This window comes from Pinus tabuliformis, chromosome 2_2, assembly GCF_031772625.1.
Source record: "Pinus tabuliformis cultivar Carrire ecotype Pingquan chromosome 2_2, CPIR1, whole genome shotgun sequence".
Taxonomy (NCBI): Eukaryota; Viridiplantae; Streptophyta; class Pinopsida; order Pinales; family Pinaceae; genus Pinus; species Pinus tabuliformis.
The window spans coordinates 810,918,888-810,941,698 of NC_142300.1; the positions used below are offsets into that span (position 1 = coordinate 810,918,888).

Genomic DNA, 22,811 nt, shown 5'->3' on the forward strand with positions numbered 1-22,811 from the left:
TTGTCGATGGTAGAAAAGGATCTCAAGAAATTGGCCATGTTGAACTTTTACAATTCTATTCCAGAGATTGACTGAAGCAGCTTTTATCTACTCAACACTCGTAAAACAAGATGCTTTTCAAAGGCTACCTGGCTAACTTCAGGCTCTGTCTATAGAATGTAATACATCCAAGGAATGGGGTGTGGCTCCGATACCAAATAGAGGGGGTGACCGTTCAACAAAGACTATTTATCAGAGACAAGCAGATATAAGATGAAGCTTTGGTGCATTCGAACTTACTTTTAATTAAAGTCGAAACTTTCTAAACAACAGATCTAAGACGAACAATCCTTCCTCAACCGATCATGCGCGAGCAACACGACCTCTCTAGATCATCAAAAATCATGGGCTCATCTTCAATAATGGATCAACATCATTCTAAATAGCCATAAATTTGAGAGTATCATCCATGAGGTTCATTCATACTTTGCCTCATGGTTCTAGATACCATTTGTAACATTTACTTGCTATTCCTTTGATTAGTACGAACACAGAATATCGTTGTATTTCGATGTCATTACATGAGATATCTGAACAAAGATATAGTTGGAATGCAACCTTTCTAAGGAATTTCATATTTTGACAAAGGTATTATGGTCTTCAAGATAAAAGTTCTCGGCTTCTTTAAATATACCCTTGATGGATTCTTTAAGGATCACAAGTCATAACTCAGAAACAAGAATTTTCAATCGGACATTTTAATGATCGATTCCTTTAGATGATCCTTCCAGGCTTATCAAGATATTGAATACAATAAACCAACCAGTATTGACATGATCCTTTACTGAGGAAGTAATTATATTCTTGCACGGATAAGCATTTTAATATACGATCCAAGGGAATACTTTGATACATATCTTGCATGAAGTAGGCACCAAACATAGGCTCAGATTCTTTGAAGTCGTCCTTCAACGACAATTATTTTCCTTTCAAATACTTGCACAAAGACTTCTTGAAAATGCTATAAATCTTAGAGTTCTTCCATCATTAATCTGGAGCTCTAAAAACATCACAACCTTGAATTTTTGAAGCAATTGATTGGGACTGTTAAAACAAACTTAGGCTCTCGAACTTTTGAACCTTTGGTCTAAGGCACTGAGGTTTGGCCTTATGAATATGTTCTAAGGCCTTTTTCAGCCTACAAGACTTAGAAGTCCGATTTAAAATATTTCGGCCTATTCATAGGCTTAGGAATAAGATACGAAAATGAGACTCAAGCTTAGCTTGTAGAAGACCTGATTTGTGAGGCCTACTTTCAAAAGTCGTTCTGAGGTCTTTTTTCGTCGTGGATTTTGAGACTTATCAAGATTTTGCTTCTCCTTATTGGACTTTTTACAAGCTTCAACAAGATGCAAGCTACAAATTTTAGCCCTTAGCCATCAGAGATATTCTTTGAATTTGTCCTACGATCTTTTAGGGCATAAACCTTTTAGGAGAATTTCTAAACGAAGATTGATTAGGGCAAGAAACAAACCCTAAGCTGGTTGCTTTTCCACCCATAACTCTGATACCATATTGATTTTCTAGTAGCTTACAAGACTAGAACAATTTTCACATTGATAACTACTTCCTATGATACAATTTCACTTCTTATTTAATATTTAAATCATTAAGCAGTTAAACATGAAAATTTCAATCATTAACATTAAGATTGATAGAACAATAAAGATCATAATAAGACACTGAACAAGAGACACTAGAAATTACCTTGGGAAAAACTCAACAACCTTTCCTTATGAGAGAATGTCCAATTCAATCCAATTCTTTGACAAGATTACATAGACAAATATTGACCAAAAAGATGGTCTTCCACAACTGCCAAGCCAACCCTCTAACAACCTTCTCATATCCATAGAGATATGTGCCACAAACCCTCACATATGTTATAGAGATATTGAGCCACAAGTCCACATGGTTCCACAAAAATATAGGCCACAAAACCACACTATTCAACAGAGATTATATTGCCTTAGGTCCCCAAGGTTCCACAGATTTATCTAGGCCACAAACCCACACTATTCCACAGAGAGGATATTGCCTTAGGTCCGCAAGGTTCCACAAATATATAGGCCACAAACCTGCACTGTTCCACAGAGAGGATATTGCCTCAGGTTTGCAAGGTTCCACAAATATATGAAGACACAAACCTGCACCATTCCATAGAGAGGATATTGCCTCAGGTCCACAAGGTTCCACATATATATAGGCCACAAACTCACACTATTTTGTTAGGAAATCAAAAGGTAGAAAATATTTTCTTGCTTTGATAAAAGCTTTTGATAACTTTTAACCATATTATCTTCTTATGTTTTCTTTTCATCAAGCAACTATCAAACCATAAAGAACATGAAGATAACAAGAACAATAGAACACAGTATGTAGGCTCTCAGATAGGGAAAAACCCTTCTTAGGGGAAACCCAATCAAGCTTCTCTTCCTCTTATAGAACCAAGACAAAATGAGACATTCAAGACCACTAGACCATAACCAAGACCATTCTCAATCACCAAGTCAGCCCTCCAAATGATCCTCCTTTAGATGAGTCAAAGTTTTCAAAGTCAACTAAAGTCAAACTACTTTCCTTCATTGGTCAACTCTGTTTTTTGGCCCCTTGGATCAGACCTGCAATTTGGACTTGTAGTTTTGGCCTCCTGTAGTAGGACAGGAGTCCTAGCGTCGCACATGTGAGAGATAGGAGGCTCAAAAATTCAATTTTCTTCCTTAGACCTTTTCTCTTCTCCTTTGAACTTAACACTTCTTTTCCCCTTCTCTTTATTGCAGATTGAACTTGTGATAGATGAATGATCAAATAGGTCTAAGTTTCCTCCAGTATATATCTTTTCCAGGAGGTCGAATAGCCACAACAAGGTCAACTTGTCATAAGTAGGGCTGACTTGGTGAAGGAGGTCTTTTTGACTTTTTTGACACACAATATATTTTCTTTCATGATACAAAGGCCCAAGAAGGGTATTATACATATGATAAATACTCTTTTGACTCAAGTAAAACCTAGAAGCATGAAGAACATGCTTGACCTAGTTGACAAATAAAAAGGAGCATGAAACCCATACTTCAAGAATGATCTTTTTTTTTTTTTTTTTCTTTTATACATCAAATATACAAAATTAAGAGTACATGAGTCATTATGAAGACCGAACCTAGTTACATCATTCAATACTCCCTCTTAACTAGGGAGGTATTCATAATTGTGCAAATGGTACAAGAATGACCTTAGGTTGTAATGTTCTAAGAATAATATCACAATCAACATATACAATGCGAGGCATCTGCCAAGTTATCAACTCATCAAGAGATCTAGGTACCATTTTCCAATCTACCAACTCATCAAAGATTTAGGTGTCATCTAGGGTACATGCCAATAGACCATCTCAACAAGGATCCAGGTGTCATCTAGGCTACCTGCCAAGACACCAACTCAACAGGGATTCAAGTGTCATCTAGGCTACCAGCCAAAAGACCGACTCAAAAGGGATCCAGGTGTGATCTATGCTACCAGCGAAAACACGGACTCAACAGGGATCTAGTTATCATCTAGGCTACCTGCCAAGATACCAACAAGGATCTAGGTATCATTTAGGCCATTTGCCGAGGTACCAACCCAACAAGCATCTAGGTACCATCTAGGCCACTTGCCGAGGTACCAATCCAACAAACATCTATGTATCATCTAGGCTACTTGTCAAGATACCAATAGGGATCTAGGTGTGAAAATTCCAAAACCCGAAATCCCTTTTGCAACAAATTGATGTTACTTCTCCTACTTGTTAATCCATACAATTTATTTACTATGTTCTACGGAAAATATCAAAGTAAATACAATTGTGACATTCACTATTTAAAATAATATGCCAAAGAAACTGAACAGGAAAAAGATACAACAGAATGATAGTTATTTTTAGACAAATGTCCCCGGAAAAACCCAATGCGGGAAAACCAATGCAGCAGTTTTGAGGGTTTTTATTATTAAGCAATATTTATTTTTGAATACAAACTCTGGATGCCTTGATCGCTATCCAATACATAGAATATCACTTGACAAAAGAAAGTAGTGAGGTAATCTCACTCTACACTGCAAGTTCCGGCTGATCCGACAACTGAAATGAGTCCCCGACTAGCTTTGCGCTGTCCCTAAGCATTCACTACGTGGGCCTGCATCACTGCCTCTGAGGAATTGCATCACTTCCTCTACTGGATCGATTTTCTCTCAGGAGCCTTGACTTCAACCCTTCGTCTCAGAACATTGAACTCCCAGCTAAATTTCAGACATCTGCACTGAAGGCATTGCGTCGCTCTGCATGAGCCCTTCGTGGCTCTCCATCACCCTCACACGGCACTGCGCTGCCTCCTTTGCGTCTTTATTTGCCTCTTTGCTGCATATTTTTGGCTTAGGAGAAGATTCTCCAACCAAAAATTATCTTTGCCCCTCTCTGTGTGATCACCACGAAATCACTGTGCTGCTCAAGATTTAACATTTCGATCTGACTGATCAACTCTCTGTGTTCTCCAAGTGCCCATCAAGCCTTCTCTTATAATCCTCTCGTTGATCAATCAACGACCTAGATTAGATCCTAATCAATGGCTAGGATCATATTGACTTGATCTCCATCTTCTTCTAGAAGTTTCACCCACAGTTTAGATTAATACCCATTAATTATTTTAATTTCCTATGTTTAGACTTAGGGACCCATTAAAAATAATTAATTATATTAATAAAACTCTCGCTAGGAATAATTTCCCAAAACAATTTCTGGGTATTGGAGAATGCGTGTGTTTAAGCCTCCTTGCAAAATTTGAGCCTTAGAGCACATCCGATGCTACCAGAAATCAACACTCCCTCTTAGCGAGGAATGTTCTCTAACAATGCAACTTGCTGAAGCATCACCCTGTTCTGTAACATCTCCTTCTGCGCCGCTGGTGTTTGACACCCTGTCCACTAACTTCTGCGCAAATGCTGCATCTGTACTTCTGCTGACCCTGCCATTCTCAACACTGCATTAATACTGCAACTTCCTCTCAATTCTGCATCCGTGCTGCTGCTGGCACTGCCACTGCCAACTGCATCTGCACTATTGCCTTCTCCTATTGCTGCTTCTACTACATCAACAACGGAAAAACATCCATAATTACTAAACTATTTTTTAGCATAATACATTTGTTGCTGAAGTTCTGACTGCTGCGAGTCTCTACGCTGACCCTTTGAAGTCTCTGTGCTGCTGCTGACCTTTGCTCTGTGCCAAATGCACTGCTGCCAACTCTGCTCAGTCTCTGGCACTCCTAGCCATTGCAACTATCATGTCAACCTCCTCTGCATCATTTGACACTTAGTGCATCCTGCTGCTACTGATCTAGGCTCTCGTAGCAAGGTATTGATTCAAGAGGTGGACTCCTTAAGGATCCTTCCCATTTGTAGCTCTTTCGAAATACAACTCTAAATCAACCCACCTTCCTCCTGGAGGTATCTCGGCTATCATGGCAAAATCCTCCTCGATCTTCGTTGGTGTAGCCTTCGGATCATGCTTCTCATCTTTGTACTTCTTCCTTAGAGGACAGTGTGTTGTGTAGTGACCCTTCTCACAACACTTGAAGCATTTAATCTTTGAAACGTCCTCCTTCCGCTTCTGCTACTCCTGCTGCCCCCTGGATGCAAGGACTGCATTCTCATCCTCCTCCTTGGGCTTGGGCTTTGACCCATTGCTGTTGCTTCCATCAAGTTTACACTTGACTAAGTCTCTCCTCAGCCCCTCTTGCTTAAGAGTTGCCCACATCTCATCCCAATTTGGAAAAGTCGCCCTGCCTAGGATACTTTGGACAAAGACTTGCCAATCTTCAGAAACATAATTTAGGGCCAGTCTTACCATCTCAGACCCTTAACGTGTAGACCCCATAGCTGCTAACTCATCTTGAGTCTCTTGAAGCTTCGTGAGGAACAGATCAATGCGTTCCCCCTTCTGCATCTGTATTGATTTCATCTTCTGCTCAAGGTAGATCTTCCACTGCTCGTAAGATCCTTGATACAACGTAGACAATGCATCCCACATCTCCTTAGCAATCCCTGTGCTAGTGATGTGACAAACTACATGATCCTTTACCCCATCTAGGATCATCCTCTTCATCTTTGCCATATCTCCCTTGTACTTCTTGAGTGGATTTGGATCTGCGGGCTCAGCCACCATGTTGTCGACATTGACTTTGAGAAAATGCTCATCCAGAAGGCATGCCATCCTTGTCTTCCAGATCACATAGTTGGATGCCCCATCCAACCTATCCTGATCTCTCAGTCCATTGGTTGCCATCTCTGCCAAATAGAAATGTTGAATAGCCTCCTCTCTCCTCTACGCAACACTAGATTGGCCTACACACTCCCTTCTGGAGCTTGTAGATCTGCCCCTCTCTGTTGCTGCTCAGCTAGTGAGAATTCATACTCCTTGGCTGGAAGTCCTCTGAGTAAGAATCCCCTCAACTGTGTCTCTCTCTTCCCTCTAACGTCTTTCTGCCCAGCGATTGCGTGCAGAAAACTCCGTGTGAAAATTCTATCACTGCAGTAATTGATTTAATTTTCCTACTTATTCCACCATAAGTTATTCATGAAATCACTTCAATAAACATTAAAATAAATACTTCTGCAGATATCACACCGCAATACAGAAACAAACATATGCACAAGAATCAACACATTGACACAGATATTTTGGACTAATGTCCTCGAAAAATCTTAATGCGGGAAAATCAGTGCAGCAAGGGAGGTTTTTATTATTCAACAATTCTTCAGTACAACAGGGTGCCAAACTGGCTTACCCACAATGAGAAATATTTCTCCAGCACTTCTCCCAATCCCAACGTCAGCTCGATTGACCTCTGTGTGGCTCTCCAACCCTCTGCGGCAGCCCCTGCTTGACTACGTCAGCCCTGGGCCTCTTTGCGTCACCCATGCAGGCCCAACTGGTGACTGTGCAGTCTTCCGCTGCCTCTACGTCTGCCTCTCCTGGCTCAGCACTGATCTCCAGTGGTTGATCCTGCCTCTCTGCTCTGTACTTGCTGCCTCCTGATTTCTCACCAAACCGCTGGTTCAATTTCTCAGCTAGCCCCGCTCCAGAAATTGAACTGACTGGTCTCCCTCAGTGTGTCCTCCAAGTGACCCTCAAGCCTCCTCTTATACTTTTCTGGTTGACAAATCAATGGTCGAGATTAAGTCCCTAATCAATGGCTAAGATTAGATCTAGCTTGATCCATGACTTTTGGACGATTCTAACACAGTTTCATATTAATTTACATTAATATTTTATTTTCCCTAAGTTTAGACTTAGGGATTACATTAAAAATATTAATTATTTTAATATCTCCCAAATTGTTTAGAATTTGCCCAAACCCTTTCTAGGTATTGGAGATCTCATGTGCCTTAGCCTCTCCACCAAGTTTCGTGGCTAGAACACATCTGATGCTACCCCAAATCAACACTCCCTCTTAGCGAGGATTCTGCTCTGGCAATACTCCTCATTGAGCATCACCCTGATCATCCAACATCGGTTCCTGTGCTGATGCTAAGCCTTCCTGCCCAACATCCTCTGCACAACTGTCCTATACTACTGCCCTTGGCTCTGGCATAGCTACTGCCACTGCTGCATCTGTATGAAAACACCCTCTACATCTATGCTGATGTTGGTCCTTTCTCCTAGCATTGCATCTGCACTACAACTCCCTATTCATTCGTGCTACTAACACACTCATTTCTAATTCTGAAAGGGGTTCTTTACCATCCCCATCTTTTCCCTAAAGTAGTCAAATTTTGATTTTCCAAGGGCCTTGGTGAGGATATCTGCCACCTGTTCTCCTATAGGAGTGTAGCTCAACTGTACAGCTCCTCATTGGACACAATGTTTGACAAAGTGACACGGGATATCAAAATGCTTCGACCTATCATGAAACACTGAATTCTCAGAGAGTTTGATGCAACTCTGATTATCGCGCATGATCCTGGTCGCCTCCATATTTCTTCTGAATAGGTTCAACAGTAGTTTTCTAAGCTATATGGCCTCACACGAAGCTGTGCTTGTTGCCATATATTCTGTCTCAGATGAGCTTAGAGCCACGGACTTCTGTTTCCTACTGCACCAGGAGGTCATTCCTGATCCAAAGTTGAAATAGTACCGAGAGGTACTTTTACAATCCACTGAACTTCCTGCCCAATCTGCATCAGTAAATCCACTCAACCTGAAATCCTTCCCCTTGGTGTATAGAGCCCATAATCTACTGTTCCCTGTAAATACCTGAGAACATGTTTGGCTGCTGCCCAGTGTGCCCTCTTTTGTTCCACCATGCACTGACTGAGGGTGTTGACAGCGTAGCAAATATCTGGCCTGGTATTGACCAGATACATCAGGGACTTTATGAGTTGCCGGTATAGGGTGGGATCAACATCCTTGTCTTCTGATCCATCAATCTTCTTCCAGTTGGTGATCATTGGCGTAGCCATAGGTCTACAGTCTCCCATCCCGAATCTTTTCAAGATTTCTGTAGCATACCTTCCTTGGCCAAGGAAGATTTCTCCTTTTTGCTGCCAAACTTCCAACCCTAGGAAGTAGTGCATTCGTCCCAAATCCTTCATATCGAACTCTGTGTCTAGATTCTTCTTGCAGTCCTCAATGAATCTGGATGATTCTGTTAGAAAGAGATCATCACATATAATATTAAGATAAGCGGCTTGTTCTCTACAACCAGATAGTAGAGATTCAGATCCGCGTCACTCTTGACAAACCCCATCTTCTACAAGTAGCCATCTATTTGACCATACCATGCTCTCGGTGCCTGCTTCAGCCCATACAAGGCTTTCTTCAGTCTGCATACATGAGACTTCTTCTCATGAGTTTCAAAGCCCTTTGGTTGTTCAATGTATACATCTTCTTCTATTACCCCGTTTAGAAATGCCGCCTTGACATCCATTTGATGGATCTCCCATCCCATCTGGGCTGCAAGAGATATCATTGTCCTAATATATGTATACCTGGCTACTGGGGTGAAGGTTTCCTCATTGTCAATCCTTTCCTTTTGAGCATACCCCTAAGCCACAAACCTGGCCTTGTATTTCTCAACACTGTCGTCCGCAACATATTTGATCTTGTAGATCCATCTCGAACCTACCACAGATCTGTCTTGAGGTCTTGACACCATCTCCCAGATATTGTTCACCATTATGGAGTTATACTCCTCTACCATCGCATCTAGCCAGCCCTAATGTGAGCTGCCTCCTTGAAGCTAGCAGGCTCTCCATCCCGAGGTACTAACGCCTGATATCTGTCTGGTTGTTTTCGCTCTCTTTTACTATTCCTTGGCTCACTGATGAAGTTCTTTGCATCACGCAGAATTTGACGAAGTTTCCTGCTAGTTCTTCCTTTGACAGCAGGTGCTTCTGTTCTCTCCTCCTTCTCATCTTGAGAATCTTCCTGACCTGAGGAAGAATTCTTTAGTTCTGTTGGTTGAAGAGGCATAACCAACGGATCCTCTTTCGACTGCTCCTCGAAAGACAATTCGCGAGATCTTCTGAAGGCTCTGTCCTCCATGAACTTTACATCTCGTCGTACTACTACCTTCTTGCTTCCTGGAAGATAGATTCTATATGCCTTAGCATTCTCGCTATATCCCACCAGATATCCCTTTTCCGCAGTATGATCTAGCTTCTTCCTCTTTTCTTCGGGTATGCGGCAATATGCTAAACTCCCAAATATCCTGAAATGACTGACTTCAGGTGTCTTTCCAGTGAAGACTTTCTCTAGAGTAATCTTGCCTAATGCCTGACGAGGAGTCCTGTTCTGAACATAGACAACTGTGTTGTGTGCTTCCGCCCACAACAATTTTGGCATATCCTGATCATACAGCATGGCCCTAGTTGCTTCTACAGTAGTCTTGTACTTTCTTTCTACTACTCCATTCTGCTCCGGATTGTAGGGAGCTGTCCACTCTCTTCTGATGCCCTCCTTAGCGCAGTAATTAGTAAAGTCCTTATCGACATACTCTCCACCATTATCTGAGTGCAAAACTTTTATTTTCTTCCCAGTTAGATTCTCCACCAAAGCTTTGAACTCCTTGAATCGATAAAAACCTCATCCTTGGTTTTCAGAAAATAAATCCAAGTTTTCCTTGAGTGGTCATCAATGAAGGTAAGGAAATACTCAACACCATTGAGAGCTTTGACAGACATAGGTCCACAGATATCTGAGTGTATTAATCCTAGTACACTCTTGGCCTTGTGTTTGCTCCTAGGAAATAACGCCTTGGCATACTTTCTTAGAGCGCATCCCCTGCATACATCATCTTGTTCCATACTTATATTCGAAGCTCCTGTTACAGTGCTTCTGAGAATTCTCAAAGCTCCATGGTGCAAGTGACCCATCCTTCTATGCCATAGTTCGTTCAAGTCCTTGTCCCCATGACTGCTTATTAGTACCATTGGTGGTTCTAGTTGTAATCTATTCAATCGATTACTTTTGATCCCGATCTGCACTTTCTTTTTCCAGCTTAGGTGTTTGATGTATACCTTTTTTTGATGAAGTAGACGTCATAGCCCTTGCCTTGTAGTTGTGACATGGAAAGTAAGTTCATCCCCTATCCTAGCACATGAAACACATTTGTGGCATGGAACCACTCTCCTGATTCTGTTTGAAAAACTATGGTACCCTTTCCTACTGGAGTACACTTTGCCTTGTTCCCCATGGTGATCTGAAAGTTCATTTTTTCTTCTCGATATTCTGAGAAACACTCTCTGATTCCCGTCATATGCCACGAGGCTCCATTGTCTATATACCATACTTTTGATGAGGCAACACTAGTCATGCATGCCACTTCTTCTTCCAGCGTGGAAGCCAACATAGAGAAATCGAAATCTCTTTCTCTTGTGCAATCTTCTGAAAATCTGCGTGAGTCCCCTGAGGTGGATGCCTCTGCATCGTGGTCTCGACCCATAACTAATTTTCCCTTTCTGTCTCTGATTACTTGGTTCTGATACCATGTGAAAATTCTATCACTGCAGTAACTGATTTACTTTTCCTACTTATTCCGCCATAAGTTATTCATGAAATCACTTCAATAAACATTAAAATAAATACTGCTGCAGATATCACACCGTAATACAGAAACAAACATATGCACAAGAATCAACACATTGACACAGATATTTTGGACTAATGTCCTCGAAAAAACCCAATGCGGGAAAACCGGTGCAACAAGGGAGGTTTTTATTATTTAGCAATTCTTCAGTACAACAGGGTGCCAAACTGGCTTACCCACAGAGAGCAATATTTCTCCAGCACTTCTCCCAATCCCAGCGTCATCTCGGCTGACCTCTGCGTGGCTCTCCAACCCTCTGCGTCAGCCCCTGCTTGACTATGTCAACCCTGGGCCTCTCTGCATTAGCCCCTGCTTGACTACGTCAACCCTGGGCCTCTCTGCGTCACCAACGCAGGCCCAACTAGTGACTGTGCAGTCTTCTACTGCCTCTGCGTCTGCCTCTCCTGCCTCAACGTTGATCTCCAGTAGCTGATCTTGCCTCTCTGCTCTGTACTCGCTGTCTCTTGACTGCGCACTAGACCACTGGTTCAATTTCTCAGCTAACCCCGCTCTAGAAATTGAACTGAATGATCTCCCTCATTTGTCCTCCATGTGACCCTCAAGCCTCCTCTTATACTTTTCTGGTTGACGAATCAACGACCGAGATTAAGTCCCTAATCAACGTCTAAGATTAGATCTGGCTTGTTCCATGACTTTTGGACCATTCTAACACAGTTTCATATTAATTCACATTAATATTTTATTTTCCCTAAGTTTAGACTTAGGGATTACATTAAAAATATTAATTATTTTAATATCTCCCAAACTGTTTAGAATTTTCCCAAACCCTTTATGGGTATTGGAGATCTCATGTGCCTTAGCCTCTCCACCAAGTTTTGTGGCTAGAGCACATTCAATGCTACCTCGAATCAACATTGCGTCCCACCAGAAAAACCCCTCTTCGCTGAAGCTTTTGTTGTGCTACTCCCTTTGTCGTAGATAGATTTCGATCTGGAAATCTTACCTTTCTGTTGACTCACTTAGAGAGAGATTTACCACGAAAATCTAGCCCTCCTGGCCAGAACTGCGCAAACCTTTAGGGGATTCGGATTTATGCCTCGGTAAGAATTTCAAACTCCCTCCTTCCTTCAACGCTGGGTCTTTTGACTCTTTTCTTCTTGCTTCCCCTGTAGCTTTGATACCATGTGCAATTTCCAAAACTCAGAATCCCGATTGCAACAAACTGATGTTACTTCTCCATACAAGTTATTTACTGTGTTCTACGGTAAATATCAAAGTAAATATAACTGCAACATTCACTATTTGAAATAATATGCCGAAACAAGAAACTAAACATGAAAAAGATACAACACAATGACAATTATTTTTGGACAAATGTCCCCGGAAAAACCCAATACGGGAAAATCGATGCAATAGTTCTGAGGGTTTTTATTGTTAAGCAGTATTTATTTCTGAATACAAACTCTAGATGCCTTGCTGGCTATCTAGTACAAAGAATATCACTCGACAAAAGAAATTAGTGAGATTCCTCACTCTACACTACAAGTCCCGATTGATTCGAAAACTGAAACAATGAGTCCCTGAATTCCTCTGCGTTGTCCCTATGCAATCACTGTGTGGGCTTGCGTCACTGCCTTTGAGGAGCTGCGTCACTTCCTCTACTGGATCGATTTTCTCTCAAGAGCCTTGATTTCAGCCCTCCTGGCTCAGAACATCGAACTCCTAGCTAAATTTTAGACTTCTGCAATGAAGACACTACGCTGCACTGCGTGAGCCCTTTGTGGCTCTGCGTCACCCTCACTGGGCACTGCGCTACCTCCTTTGCGTCTTTCTCTGCCTCTTTGTTGCGTATTCTTGGCTCAAGAGAAGATTCTCCAACCAAAAATTATCTCTGCCCCTCTCTACGTGATCACCAAGAAATCACTGCACTGCTCTAGCTTCAGCAATTCGATTTGACTAATCAACTCTCTATGTGTTCTCCAAGTGCCCATCAAGCCTTCTCTTATAATCCTCTCATTGATCAATTAATGACCTAGATTAGATCCTAATCAATGGCTAGGATCATATTGACTTGATCTCCGCCGCCTTCTAGAATTTTCACACAGTTTAGATTAATATCTAGTAATTATTTTAATTTCCTAAGTTTAGACTTAGGGACCCATTAAAAATAATCAATTATTTTAATAAAACTATCTCCGGGTGGAATTTCCCAAAACAATTTCTGGGTATTGGAGAATGCATGTGTCTAAGCCTCCTTGCAAAATTTGAGACTTAGAACACATCCAATGCTACCAGAACTCAACACTAGGTACCATCTAGGCCCCCTACCAAGGTACCAACCCAACAAATATCTAGGTATCGTGCAGGCTACCTGCCAAGATACCAATATAGAGCTTAGCCAAAGCTTCCTCTATTCATCTAGGAAAGTGAACTTCTTTATCAGCTCGAGTTCTGCTTCCTTTTTGTGGCACATGTTTATAATGCTAATGCCATCCACTTAATCCAAACATTCCTCTGTTATCTGCATCCCCATGCAATATCTCCTTTCGGGTAGGAAAACCATGTCCTATAAATATTTGTTCAACAATGCCAAGTCAATATGATAGCCTCTACTGCTGCTTGCCTCTTCGAAGGTCGAAGATTCCTATAGAGCTCAACTTCACATCGATCTAGAAATCTTGAGCCTGCATATATCAATCTTCATGTTCCTGGAACAAACTAGATAACAAGCTTCAGATACCTGATCCAAGAGGGAATATATATATCTTCTATGGAAGTGGTCTTTTCTTCCTTTCTTCAAGAATCTATAACGGATGTTGACCAATATCAGCAAGCTTATTTTATGATGATCTTTTACAGCTCCCTCTTCGTAAAGAATGGCTATCCCTTACCAAATAATTTTCGAAAAGTAGAATCATTGTCCCACTTCTCTAATCTGGTCAGACATGACACAAATAGAGAAAATGTCTGTCTTTCTATTAAGAAAAATTATCTTATTATATCTAAGCTTGTTTTTAAAGTACAAGTACTTCATCTAAAACAAAGGCTTGTGAAGACTAATCATAACCTTGATTATAATGAAAAGACATACCTTTAAGATTTGAGAGTTGAACTACTTCCTTTGAATCAAAGCTTCTTTCAAACTCATAGTTCTTCCAAGATTTAGATCTCCCTCTGAAATCAATAACAATGCAATGAAAGAAGAGAAAATAAATAGAATACTTATTTGTGAATAGCAGCGGCTCCTTGATTTTGAATTGATCTAAACATCATTGAGGTATTTCTTCATTTTAACTCTAGGCAATCTTTCTTAAGAGGTAATCCTAGAAATCAAAGACCTCAATGTAGATAGAGGGACATAATCTAAGATTGTAATAAAAAACCTAAAGTCAATCATGATCTTATAAGGGGTTTCTCACAAAAGCCTAAAGTCAAAGACCAAAATAGGATTTTATACAAGGGATATGATACACTGGGGTTTTGTCAAAAACCATTAAGATCCTAAATCTTTTCATTGATCAATAGTACACATCTTTGACATCAGAATCTTCTGTTTTAGCTTTCTTCAATGGTTCATCAGTATCAACAGTAGTAGCATGTCTTTCTCTTTTTATGTTATCATCTGATTTCTCAGGGCATTGGCTTCTATAGTGTGCAAATTTGTGACAGTGGAAACATTGAACTTTTGATAGGTCAGGCTTCTTATGATTCTTCTTTCAACCTTTGTCATGTTTCTTATTTCCTCCTTTCTTTTTAAAAGGAGCTGAATAAACATTGGAGATAACATTTTATTCCTCTTCTTGATTTCCTATTATTCGACAAGCCAGGCTTCTTCTTGAGTATAGGCAAACCATAATTCTTCAAAAGATGGAGCCTCTTTCCAACTATTAATACCAGCTGCAAAAGCATTCCAAGATTTGGGTAATCCTAGTATGGCTGATATTACAAGTTCCTTATCAGGGATAATTTCATCAATTGCTTGGAGTTCATCTCTTAAACAGGAGATTCTCACAAAATATGAAGATATAGTATCATCTTTTGTCATCTTGATAGTTCGAAAATCATTCTTTAAGCTTGCTACTTGGTCAATATTTTTGATTGTAAAAAGTTTAGAGAGAGCTTCATACATTTTCTTTGAGGTGTCTTGAGTGGATATGTAGGGAATTAGATTGTCCTTGACTAAATCCCAGTGAGGCCCATGGATATAATGTCATTCTCGAATTTTTCCTTTTTCAGCATCATCTTTAGGTTCTTTAAATTTACCTCGCACTATGTCCAAGACTTTGTTCCTAGCAAGGATAAGATCCATCCTTCCTCCCGGCTCTAAAATTTGAAGCTCCTTGAAGTTTATTTTCTGATTTCATTGAAGATGCCATTGGTACACTTATTAATGTCATTCTTGTAGAGGTCTTGATCTCATGTAGTCTTCAATAGGCCTTTTTCAAGCTTGCTTTTGATGATAGTTGCAAGGTGCTGGTTACTCCTTTTAAATGATGCTCCAAAGGTTCCTGATACTTTTTGCTTCAATGATGGTCCCAAAATACTTTTATAAGATCTTTCAAAAGAGATCCTACTTTAAGGTAATGATAAATAATGTCTACCAAAAGCCTTCAAAAGATCTTCCAAGTTGCCTCTGTCAAGATGTTCCAAGATGTCTTCCGCTGTCTTTTCCAAGTAACCTTTCTTCAAGATGAATGGTGAGTTGCCTCTGTCAAGATGTTCCAAGATGTCTTCCGCTGTCTTTTCCAAGTAACCTTTCTTCAAGATGAATGGTGAGTTTTTCTTTCCTAAAACTGTCTTCTTATACCCTTGTATCTTTGCTTATGACCTTTCAGGATGATTATAACAAATGATCTTCAAACTGCCTTTTTCCTTCCTCACCTTAGCTCTGATACCATGTTAGAAAATCAAAAGGCAGAAAATATTTTCTTGCTTTGATAAAAGCTTGTGATAACTTTTAATTATATTATCTTCTTATGTTTTCTTTTCATCAAGCAACTATCAAACCATAAAGAACATGAAGATCACAAGAACAATAAAACATCGTGTGTAGGCTCTCAAACAGGGCAAAACCCCTCTCTTAGGGAAAAATCCATTCAAAATTCTCTTCTTCTTATAGAACTAAGACAAAATGAGACATTCAAGACCACTAGACCCAAACCGAGACCTCCCTCAATCAAGAAGTCAGCCCTCCAAAAGATTTTCGTTTAGATGAGTCAGAGTTTTCAAAGTCAATGAAAGTCAAACTACTTTCCTTCGCTGGTCAACTCTGTTTTTCGTCCCCTTGGATCAGACTTGCAATTAGGCCTTTTGCAGTAGGATAGAAACCCTAGCTTCACACATGTGAGAGATAAGAGGCAGGGCTATAATTTCCCACCAACTCATGATGATTTCGAAATTATCACAATAAGTTCAGCAACGCAAATTATCGCGATATTTTCTGGCGATAATATTGGAAGGACTATTTTAGCGATAATATCACAATAATTTCGATATTATCATGATATGTGTGACACAAGGGGAGACACACAAGGGAGACGTATGGAAGCACCCTTAAATTTTAGAGAATTTCAGGGGGCACAGGGGGTTGGGTTATATTATAAGGCAGCTATAATATATATATAATATATTTGTTTTGAGTTTGAAAGTTGGATATTTGGGTTGTTTTCCTCCAAAAATAGTCCCTCCAAGAAAAACATGCCTAACCCCATTCCACTGACACATCTCAACACTAGCACATAATGCATTTTTGTAATTTTAAATTCTTAAAGTAAAAGTGACATTTCCTTTAATTTTAATTTTCATCCTTTTACTTAAATTTTTAACATTACCATGAAATGACTTAGGATGTTTGAGAGTGGTTTTGACCACATTGGATTTCATATGGAGAAACTAGAATTTTAGATTTCACTCAAAATTTAGTAGACTTAATGGTTTTCAGGATTTCATGGTTTGGGGGTTTGTAATGTTTCCATTTGATTCTATCGCGCGTGAGGGGATGAGATTGGCATTTGATCAAGAGCATGAAGCCATTTAAGATCCTTGATGTTGGTGGCATTGATTGTTGATGTTGGTGGTATTGATCGTTGAACTCCTCTACCATGGCCTTGACAAGAATGCAACCTTCACTCAAAGGAAAACAACTGGTCAGGCATGCTAATCTTTTTCTACCACATTATAAGGTTGAGGAGATGAACCCTTCACTCAAACCAAAATCATTGGTTAAGCATGTTAAACCTTTTCAATTTCTATCATGTTCTACGGTTGAGCAATCCAAGTTTGAAGACTTTCAGCTAGATGATGTTTATGTATCTCTTGTTGATGATGTTTATGTATCTCTAGTAGTGTTGACCATGTTGATCAATGATTTGTAGTTTTGATGTCTATTTTTTCTACTACTACTAAAGTTGTAGAGGAGTTTTAGGGGTCCTCAAACTTTGAGCCATATTATTTGTGTAGCATGTTGATGGTCTCTTGTCTAGTAGTGGTGATGAGTTTGATCATCATGAGGACTGATCATGTTGTTGACCACTGATATGTAGACTTGTAGTAGGTCAGTTACCCCATAGCTCAGAGCATTGTTTTCGGACTCTAGAGGCCATTTAGAGCCTCATTAATTATGTATTTTGTTGCTGATATGTATTGCACTCGATGCCATTTTGATATATACACCTTTACATGGTATATAGATGAGCAAACCTTGCATATTTTGTCTCTATTGGTTTGGAATCATGGTTTTAAATCTTAAAAATAGCTTTTTTATTAAAAACTAATTATTTCATGTATTGTTTTAAAGACCGGTTCATTTAGACCTAACCAGTCCCGCTTTGACTGGTTCTAGTTTGAAACCCAGTTTATTAGGTGGAATGATCCAGTCACCGGTTCCAGTTTTTAAAACTATGTATATATATATATATATATATAATATATATATATATATAAACATGATTCAAATTCAAATTCAATAATGAAATAACTGATTCTTACATCATAAATGATTCAATGAAATAGAAATAGTAAATATTGTGTTTATTGATTTAAATCTGTCATTCATTATTCTAGAGTCTGATAAATAGTAACTTACTAAGAAAAATAGTAGATACTAAAGTCTGAAAAATGGAATATTAAATTGAAATTACTCAAACTCAAAAATAGTAAAAAGAGACAAATTGAAGACTTCCTCTAAGGTCATCAGTGTCTAGACTCAAGACTCAAATGTTAAAACTAAAAATGGACAGTTGACAATGAACCAACGCTATTAGAACTAGACTGGTGGTTGAATTGGTCAACCCCCAAACTGGGAACTGGAAGAAAAATCAGACAAAAAAATCAGTCAACCAAACAAAAGAAATGTAAATATTCATGTGCATCCATATGAATCCAAACCATTATACACAAATATGCAAAGTTTCTCATATATATATAGCAAGGGTGCATATAACCAATATAGAACAAATTGCAATCCATATTTGAACCAAACATATGTCAACAAAGATGCTTCCCCCCACCCTAATAATTCAGATCTCTTACATTTTTCTGTTCTGGATTTACTCCAAAATTATACAATTAACTTTCAAGAGATATATCAGGGATATCCCATTTATTCTTCTTGAAGCATTCCAGTAGATGGAACCCAGAGTCTGTCTTTTTATTTAGTATCTTGCTATGCTTTTTAACATCTCTTCTAAACTGTTTCATGCCTTTTATGATTTTAATTTTAGTTGTATTATTTTGATGCAGACCATATTTAGGAACCCCACAGAAATAAAATCCTATGCAATTCCAAACCCAGAACGTTGCAATGTTCCAGCTTCTGCAATTTCTGCTTCTGCAGATTCAGTTGTCATAGTTGATACAAATTTGCCAGGAGCTCATGTTGCATTACACAGATGGCAGCCAAATACCCCAGATGGGCATGGGATGCCTTTCCTATTTCAGCATGGGAAAGCTGCTGCGAGTTCTAGCGGTGGTTCTTTCATGCGTATCTTCAAAGGTTCTGGTATTGAAGATTGGCATTATCCTCGTTGCATAGCCCTTCCAGCTACAGGAATCAGAAGTCCATCCATTGTTGCAATCACTTCAGACATGCACATTATCACAGGTAGGTACTTTCTGTGCAAAAGCATCCAATACTACAAGTTAAAGACTTCTGTCTACTGGTCAGAAAAGCCCTACAGGCTACAAGCTACCTTTTTATCAACTGTTTTTCTATTTTTCTTTTTAAAAACTTAACAATACTTTTTTCCTTGTCAGGTGGACATGCCGACAATACTGTGAAGTTGATCTTAGCTGAGAATGCAAAAACACTGGAGAGTGCAGCTGGCCACTGTGCTCCAGTTACCTGTCTTGCAATTTCTCCAGATGGCAGCACCCTTGTGACAGGATCACGAGATGCTACTGCAATATTATGGCGGTTGCATAGAAGTTATGACAAGGTTTCTTATGGCAGACTGGAGCCATCTGTTTTGTCTCCAGCTGCAGCAGTCGGTTCTTCTAACTCTGGAAGTACCAGTGCAAATATAAATATGGATGGGAGGAAAAGGTACATTGAAGGTCCCTTGCATGTCCTCCGAGGTCATATTGGTGAATTAACTTGCTGTTGCATAAATTCCGACCTTGATCTAGCTGTTTCCTGTTCACGTCTTGGTGGTGTGTTACTGCATTCAATTTCTAGGGGACGTCTGATAAGGCGGTTACCAATAAAGAGAGTAGACACTGTATCCCTCTCTGCAGAAGGGATGATAATTATTTGGGATAAGTCTTCTCAACAGCTTAGAACTTTCACCCTTAATGGTATTTCAGTTGCTAGAAGAGTTCTTTCCCCATTTCCAGGAGATATCACATGTATTGAAATCTCAAAAGATGGAAAGCATGCATTATTTGGTACAAGTGCATATTCAGTCTTCTCAGATGAAAAAATATCAATGTCCAGAGAGGGAAGAGATGATGATTCAACACCGCAATGTTCCACTGAAACTGTGGATGGGAGTGAAGAGGATCGAACATCTATTGTTTCTCTCCCTTCTATTTGTCTTCTCGATTTGCATACATTGAAGGTAGGTTATGATGCAGAGGATCAAACATCTACTCTTTCTGTCCTTTCTATTTGTCTTCTAGTTTTGCATATGTTGAAGATAGGTTATGATGCCTGGAAAGTCTAAAAGTTTTTGTTAGTCCTGTGTCTGGTACTTCAATTTATATGCTCTTTTATTTGGTATGTATTAGGAACTTCACTTTGAACATACATATGTGCAGATTGTACATGTTCTGGAGCTAAATCAAGGAGAAGATGTCACAGCTTTGGCTCTAAACAAGGATAATACCAATTTAGTTGTCTCCCTTCGCAGCAAGCAGCTGCTTGTTTACACAGATCCGATGGTGAGTTTCCATCACTTGGACGCTATACTATAAAAGTACTTGTGAGCATGCAACTCTATTTTTTCCCATGATCTCTCCTTTTGCTTAAGAGTTATTCATTTCAGTCTCAGAGCACAGCGTATTTTTTGTGCGTTCTCTAATCAAAGTATGTGTGACTTTTGATTATCATTCGGTTATTTGATGACCTTCTCTTGTTTCACAGTTGAGCGTCAAGGTTGTGGATCAAATGCTTCGGCTTGGTTGGCAGGGTGAAGGTCTTACGCCTCTTATAACTAAGTGACCAGTTCATTTGGATGTGTCTCATCGATGAAGTTCCTCTTGCAAGTTCTTTTTTTTGGTTATGTTTGTAGGTTTCTCACTTCCATTTTGTGTTTCTGTTTGGAAAGTGAGATTAAAGATAGCCATGTTGGCTATGGTGCATTTTTCCCCTATCCATTTGTTCATTTTCTTCTCCGTAATTCATGAATTCGTTTTGGTTCTTGCAATGCAGGCTCTGTTAACATTGTACAGTAATTCTGGGCTTATATTAAAGAGCTCGAAAGTGTATTGTATGCTACTTTACCCAGCATGGGTGATTTGTAGAGTTCAATATCAATCATTTTTTTTTCAGAAGTCTTTTGATGGAAATTAGCATGTCTAATTCTTCATAAAATGTTTTTTTTTTTGTTTTTTGTTATTTTGGTATGGTGGCACTTTTTCCTTTCTTATCTGAACCTATAAATAGAAAATCCTTCTGGGATCAAGCCTTATATAAAGTTTACTGACAAAATAGGCACACCTATGGTGCACAAGTATACGGGTTGGGAATGCAGGGGACGGTGGAATGGGTGTCCGTAATGTTTTCAGGCACAACAATAATGTAGACGAAGGAAAACTTTGTGAGGGAACCAAAGGGATGCTTCTCCACATTTGTGAATGGCATCCCTACTAAACTCATCGATATGTTTTAGTTTATCCCCAATGAGGATTCAAAGTGGGCACTTCCCAACATGGAATTAGTCAAATGCCCCACAACATTGGTGACATGTGGTTGAGCTACCCATTCAGATGTGTGTATTTATTTATTTATTTTACAAAAAACATAAATGATGGAATAAATCTAGTTAACTCCATAAATATCAACTTCTTAGAAAAAAATCAAGTGCCATGTACATGGTCTAACTAAGAAATCAAAATATCATAATATGCTAATATCACTTGGTGCTTTACCGAGTGTTTCCATATAGGGAATTGATGGGAAACATTTTGACAGGCATTCCCAAGATTTTGGTACTAGTTCCCATATGTGAAATGATTTCTATATACAAATAAGTTGAATCCCAAGTCATCTGACACGGGGACACGAGACATGAAGGACACGAGGGTTCGAGTGTTGGACACAGACACATTGACCCCCCGAAACAAGACACATTATATATATTAAAAATTAGAAATTTCTTACACAAATTCTCATTAATGATACAAATTCATTGATTCAAACATAAATCTTCATCTAGATGTAAGTTTACAAAAGTAACATTATGCATACACATACAATTGTGACATAAATGGTAAATCATAATACATATTCATCAATGATCCAATAGCAGAAAGATAAGATACTATAGTTTTCTCATTAAGTCATCAAAATCAAAATGTGTATAGTGTTACATAGATAGTAGCAATGCCAATGGCAAATAGAAATAACAAATACAAAACAACCACAAGCCTGAAGGCAGTAGGTAGCTCATGAGTCATCAATCCTCAATCAAAATCAGCATCACTGTACTCATCATCATGGTCACTGTTGCTCCCCTTTGCTGCATCCTCCTCCTTTATATCCAATGTCATCTCTGCATATGCTGGTGTGGAGGATGACCCCTCTACAATATCACCATCATCAAAAGTGACAAGCTCTAACACTGGCTCATTAAGATCCATGTTGGCCATTGCAAGCTCAACACTACTGCCTAAACCCATATCATGAGGAAAGACATCCCACATCTTTGTCTTTCCCTTCAACCACTCATCCCTCTGCCTGTAAATAAGACGAAGGTTGGTGTGCACATACCACATTGTCTCTGCCCTGGATTGCTCAAGTCTACTCTTCTTGACACTACACAAATTCCCATATGTGCTCCAATTCCTCTCACAACAAGAGGATGAAGTCACTTGAGAAAGGAGCCTCATGGCTAACTGCTACAGAGGAGGGCTTGTTGCCCCATGAGTTTCCCACCAAGAATATGACTTCTTAGCCTCCATGTCTCTAGTCACATCATATCCTACAAATCGACCAGTGTCAGTGGAAAACTCTGCAAAAGCATCTTCCACTTCATC

At 39.4% G+C, this 22,811-nt stretch overlaps 1 protein-coding gene across 1 annotated transcript in view; it reads left to right on the forward strand.

Annotated features, from left to right (window-relative positions):
* LOC149195430 (WD-40 repeat family protein / beige-like protein) overlaps window positions 1-21,107 on the forward strand; it is a 316,178-nt gene extending 295,071 nt beyond the window's left edge. The window contains exons 25-28 of the mRNA XM_089407918.1: window positions 18,858-19,218; window positions 19,371-20,173; window positions 20,373-20,495; window positions 20,698-21,107. Coding sequence (XP_089264044.1) covers window positions 18,858-19,218; window positions 19,371-20,173; window positions 20,373-20,495; window positions 20,698-20,775 — 1,365 coding nt within the window. The 3' untranslated portion in view covers window positions 20,776-21,107. The remainder of the gene's footprint in view (window positions 1-18,857; window positions 19,219-19,370; window positions 20,174-20,372; window positions 20,496-20,697) is intronic.
* Window positions 21,108-22,811: the final 1,704 nt, after the last annotated feature.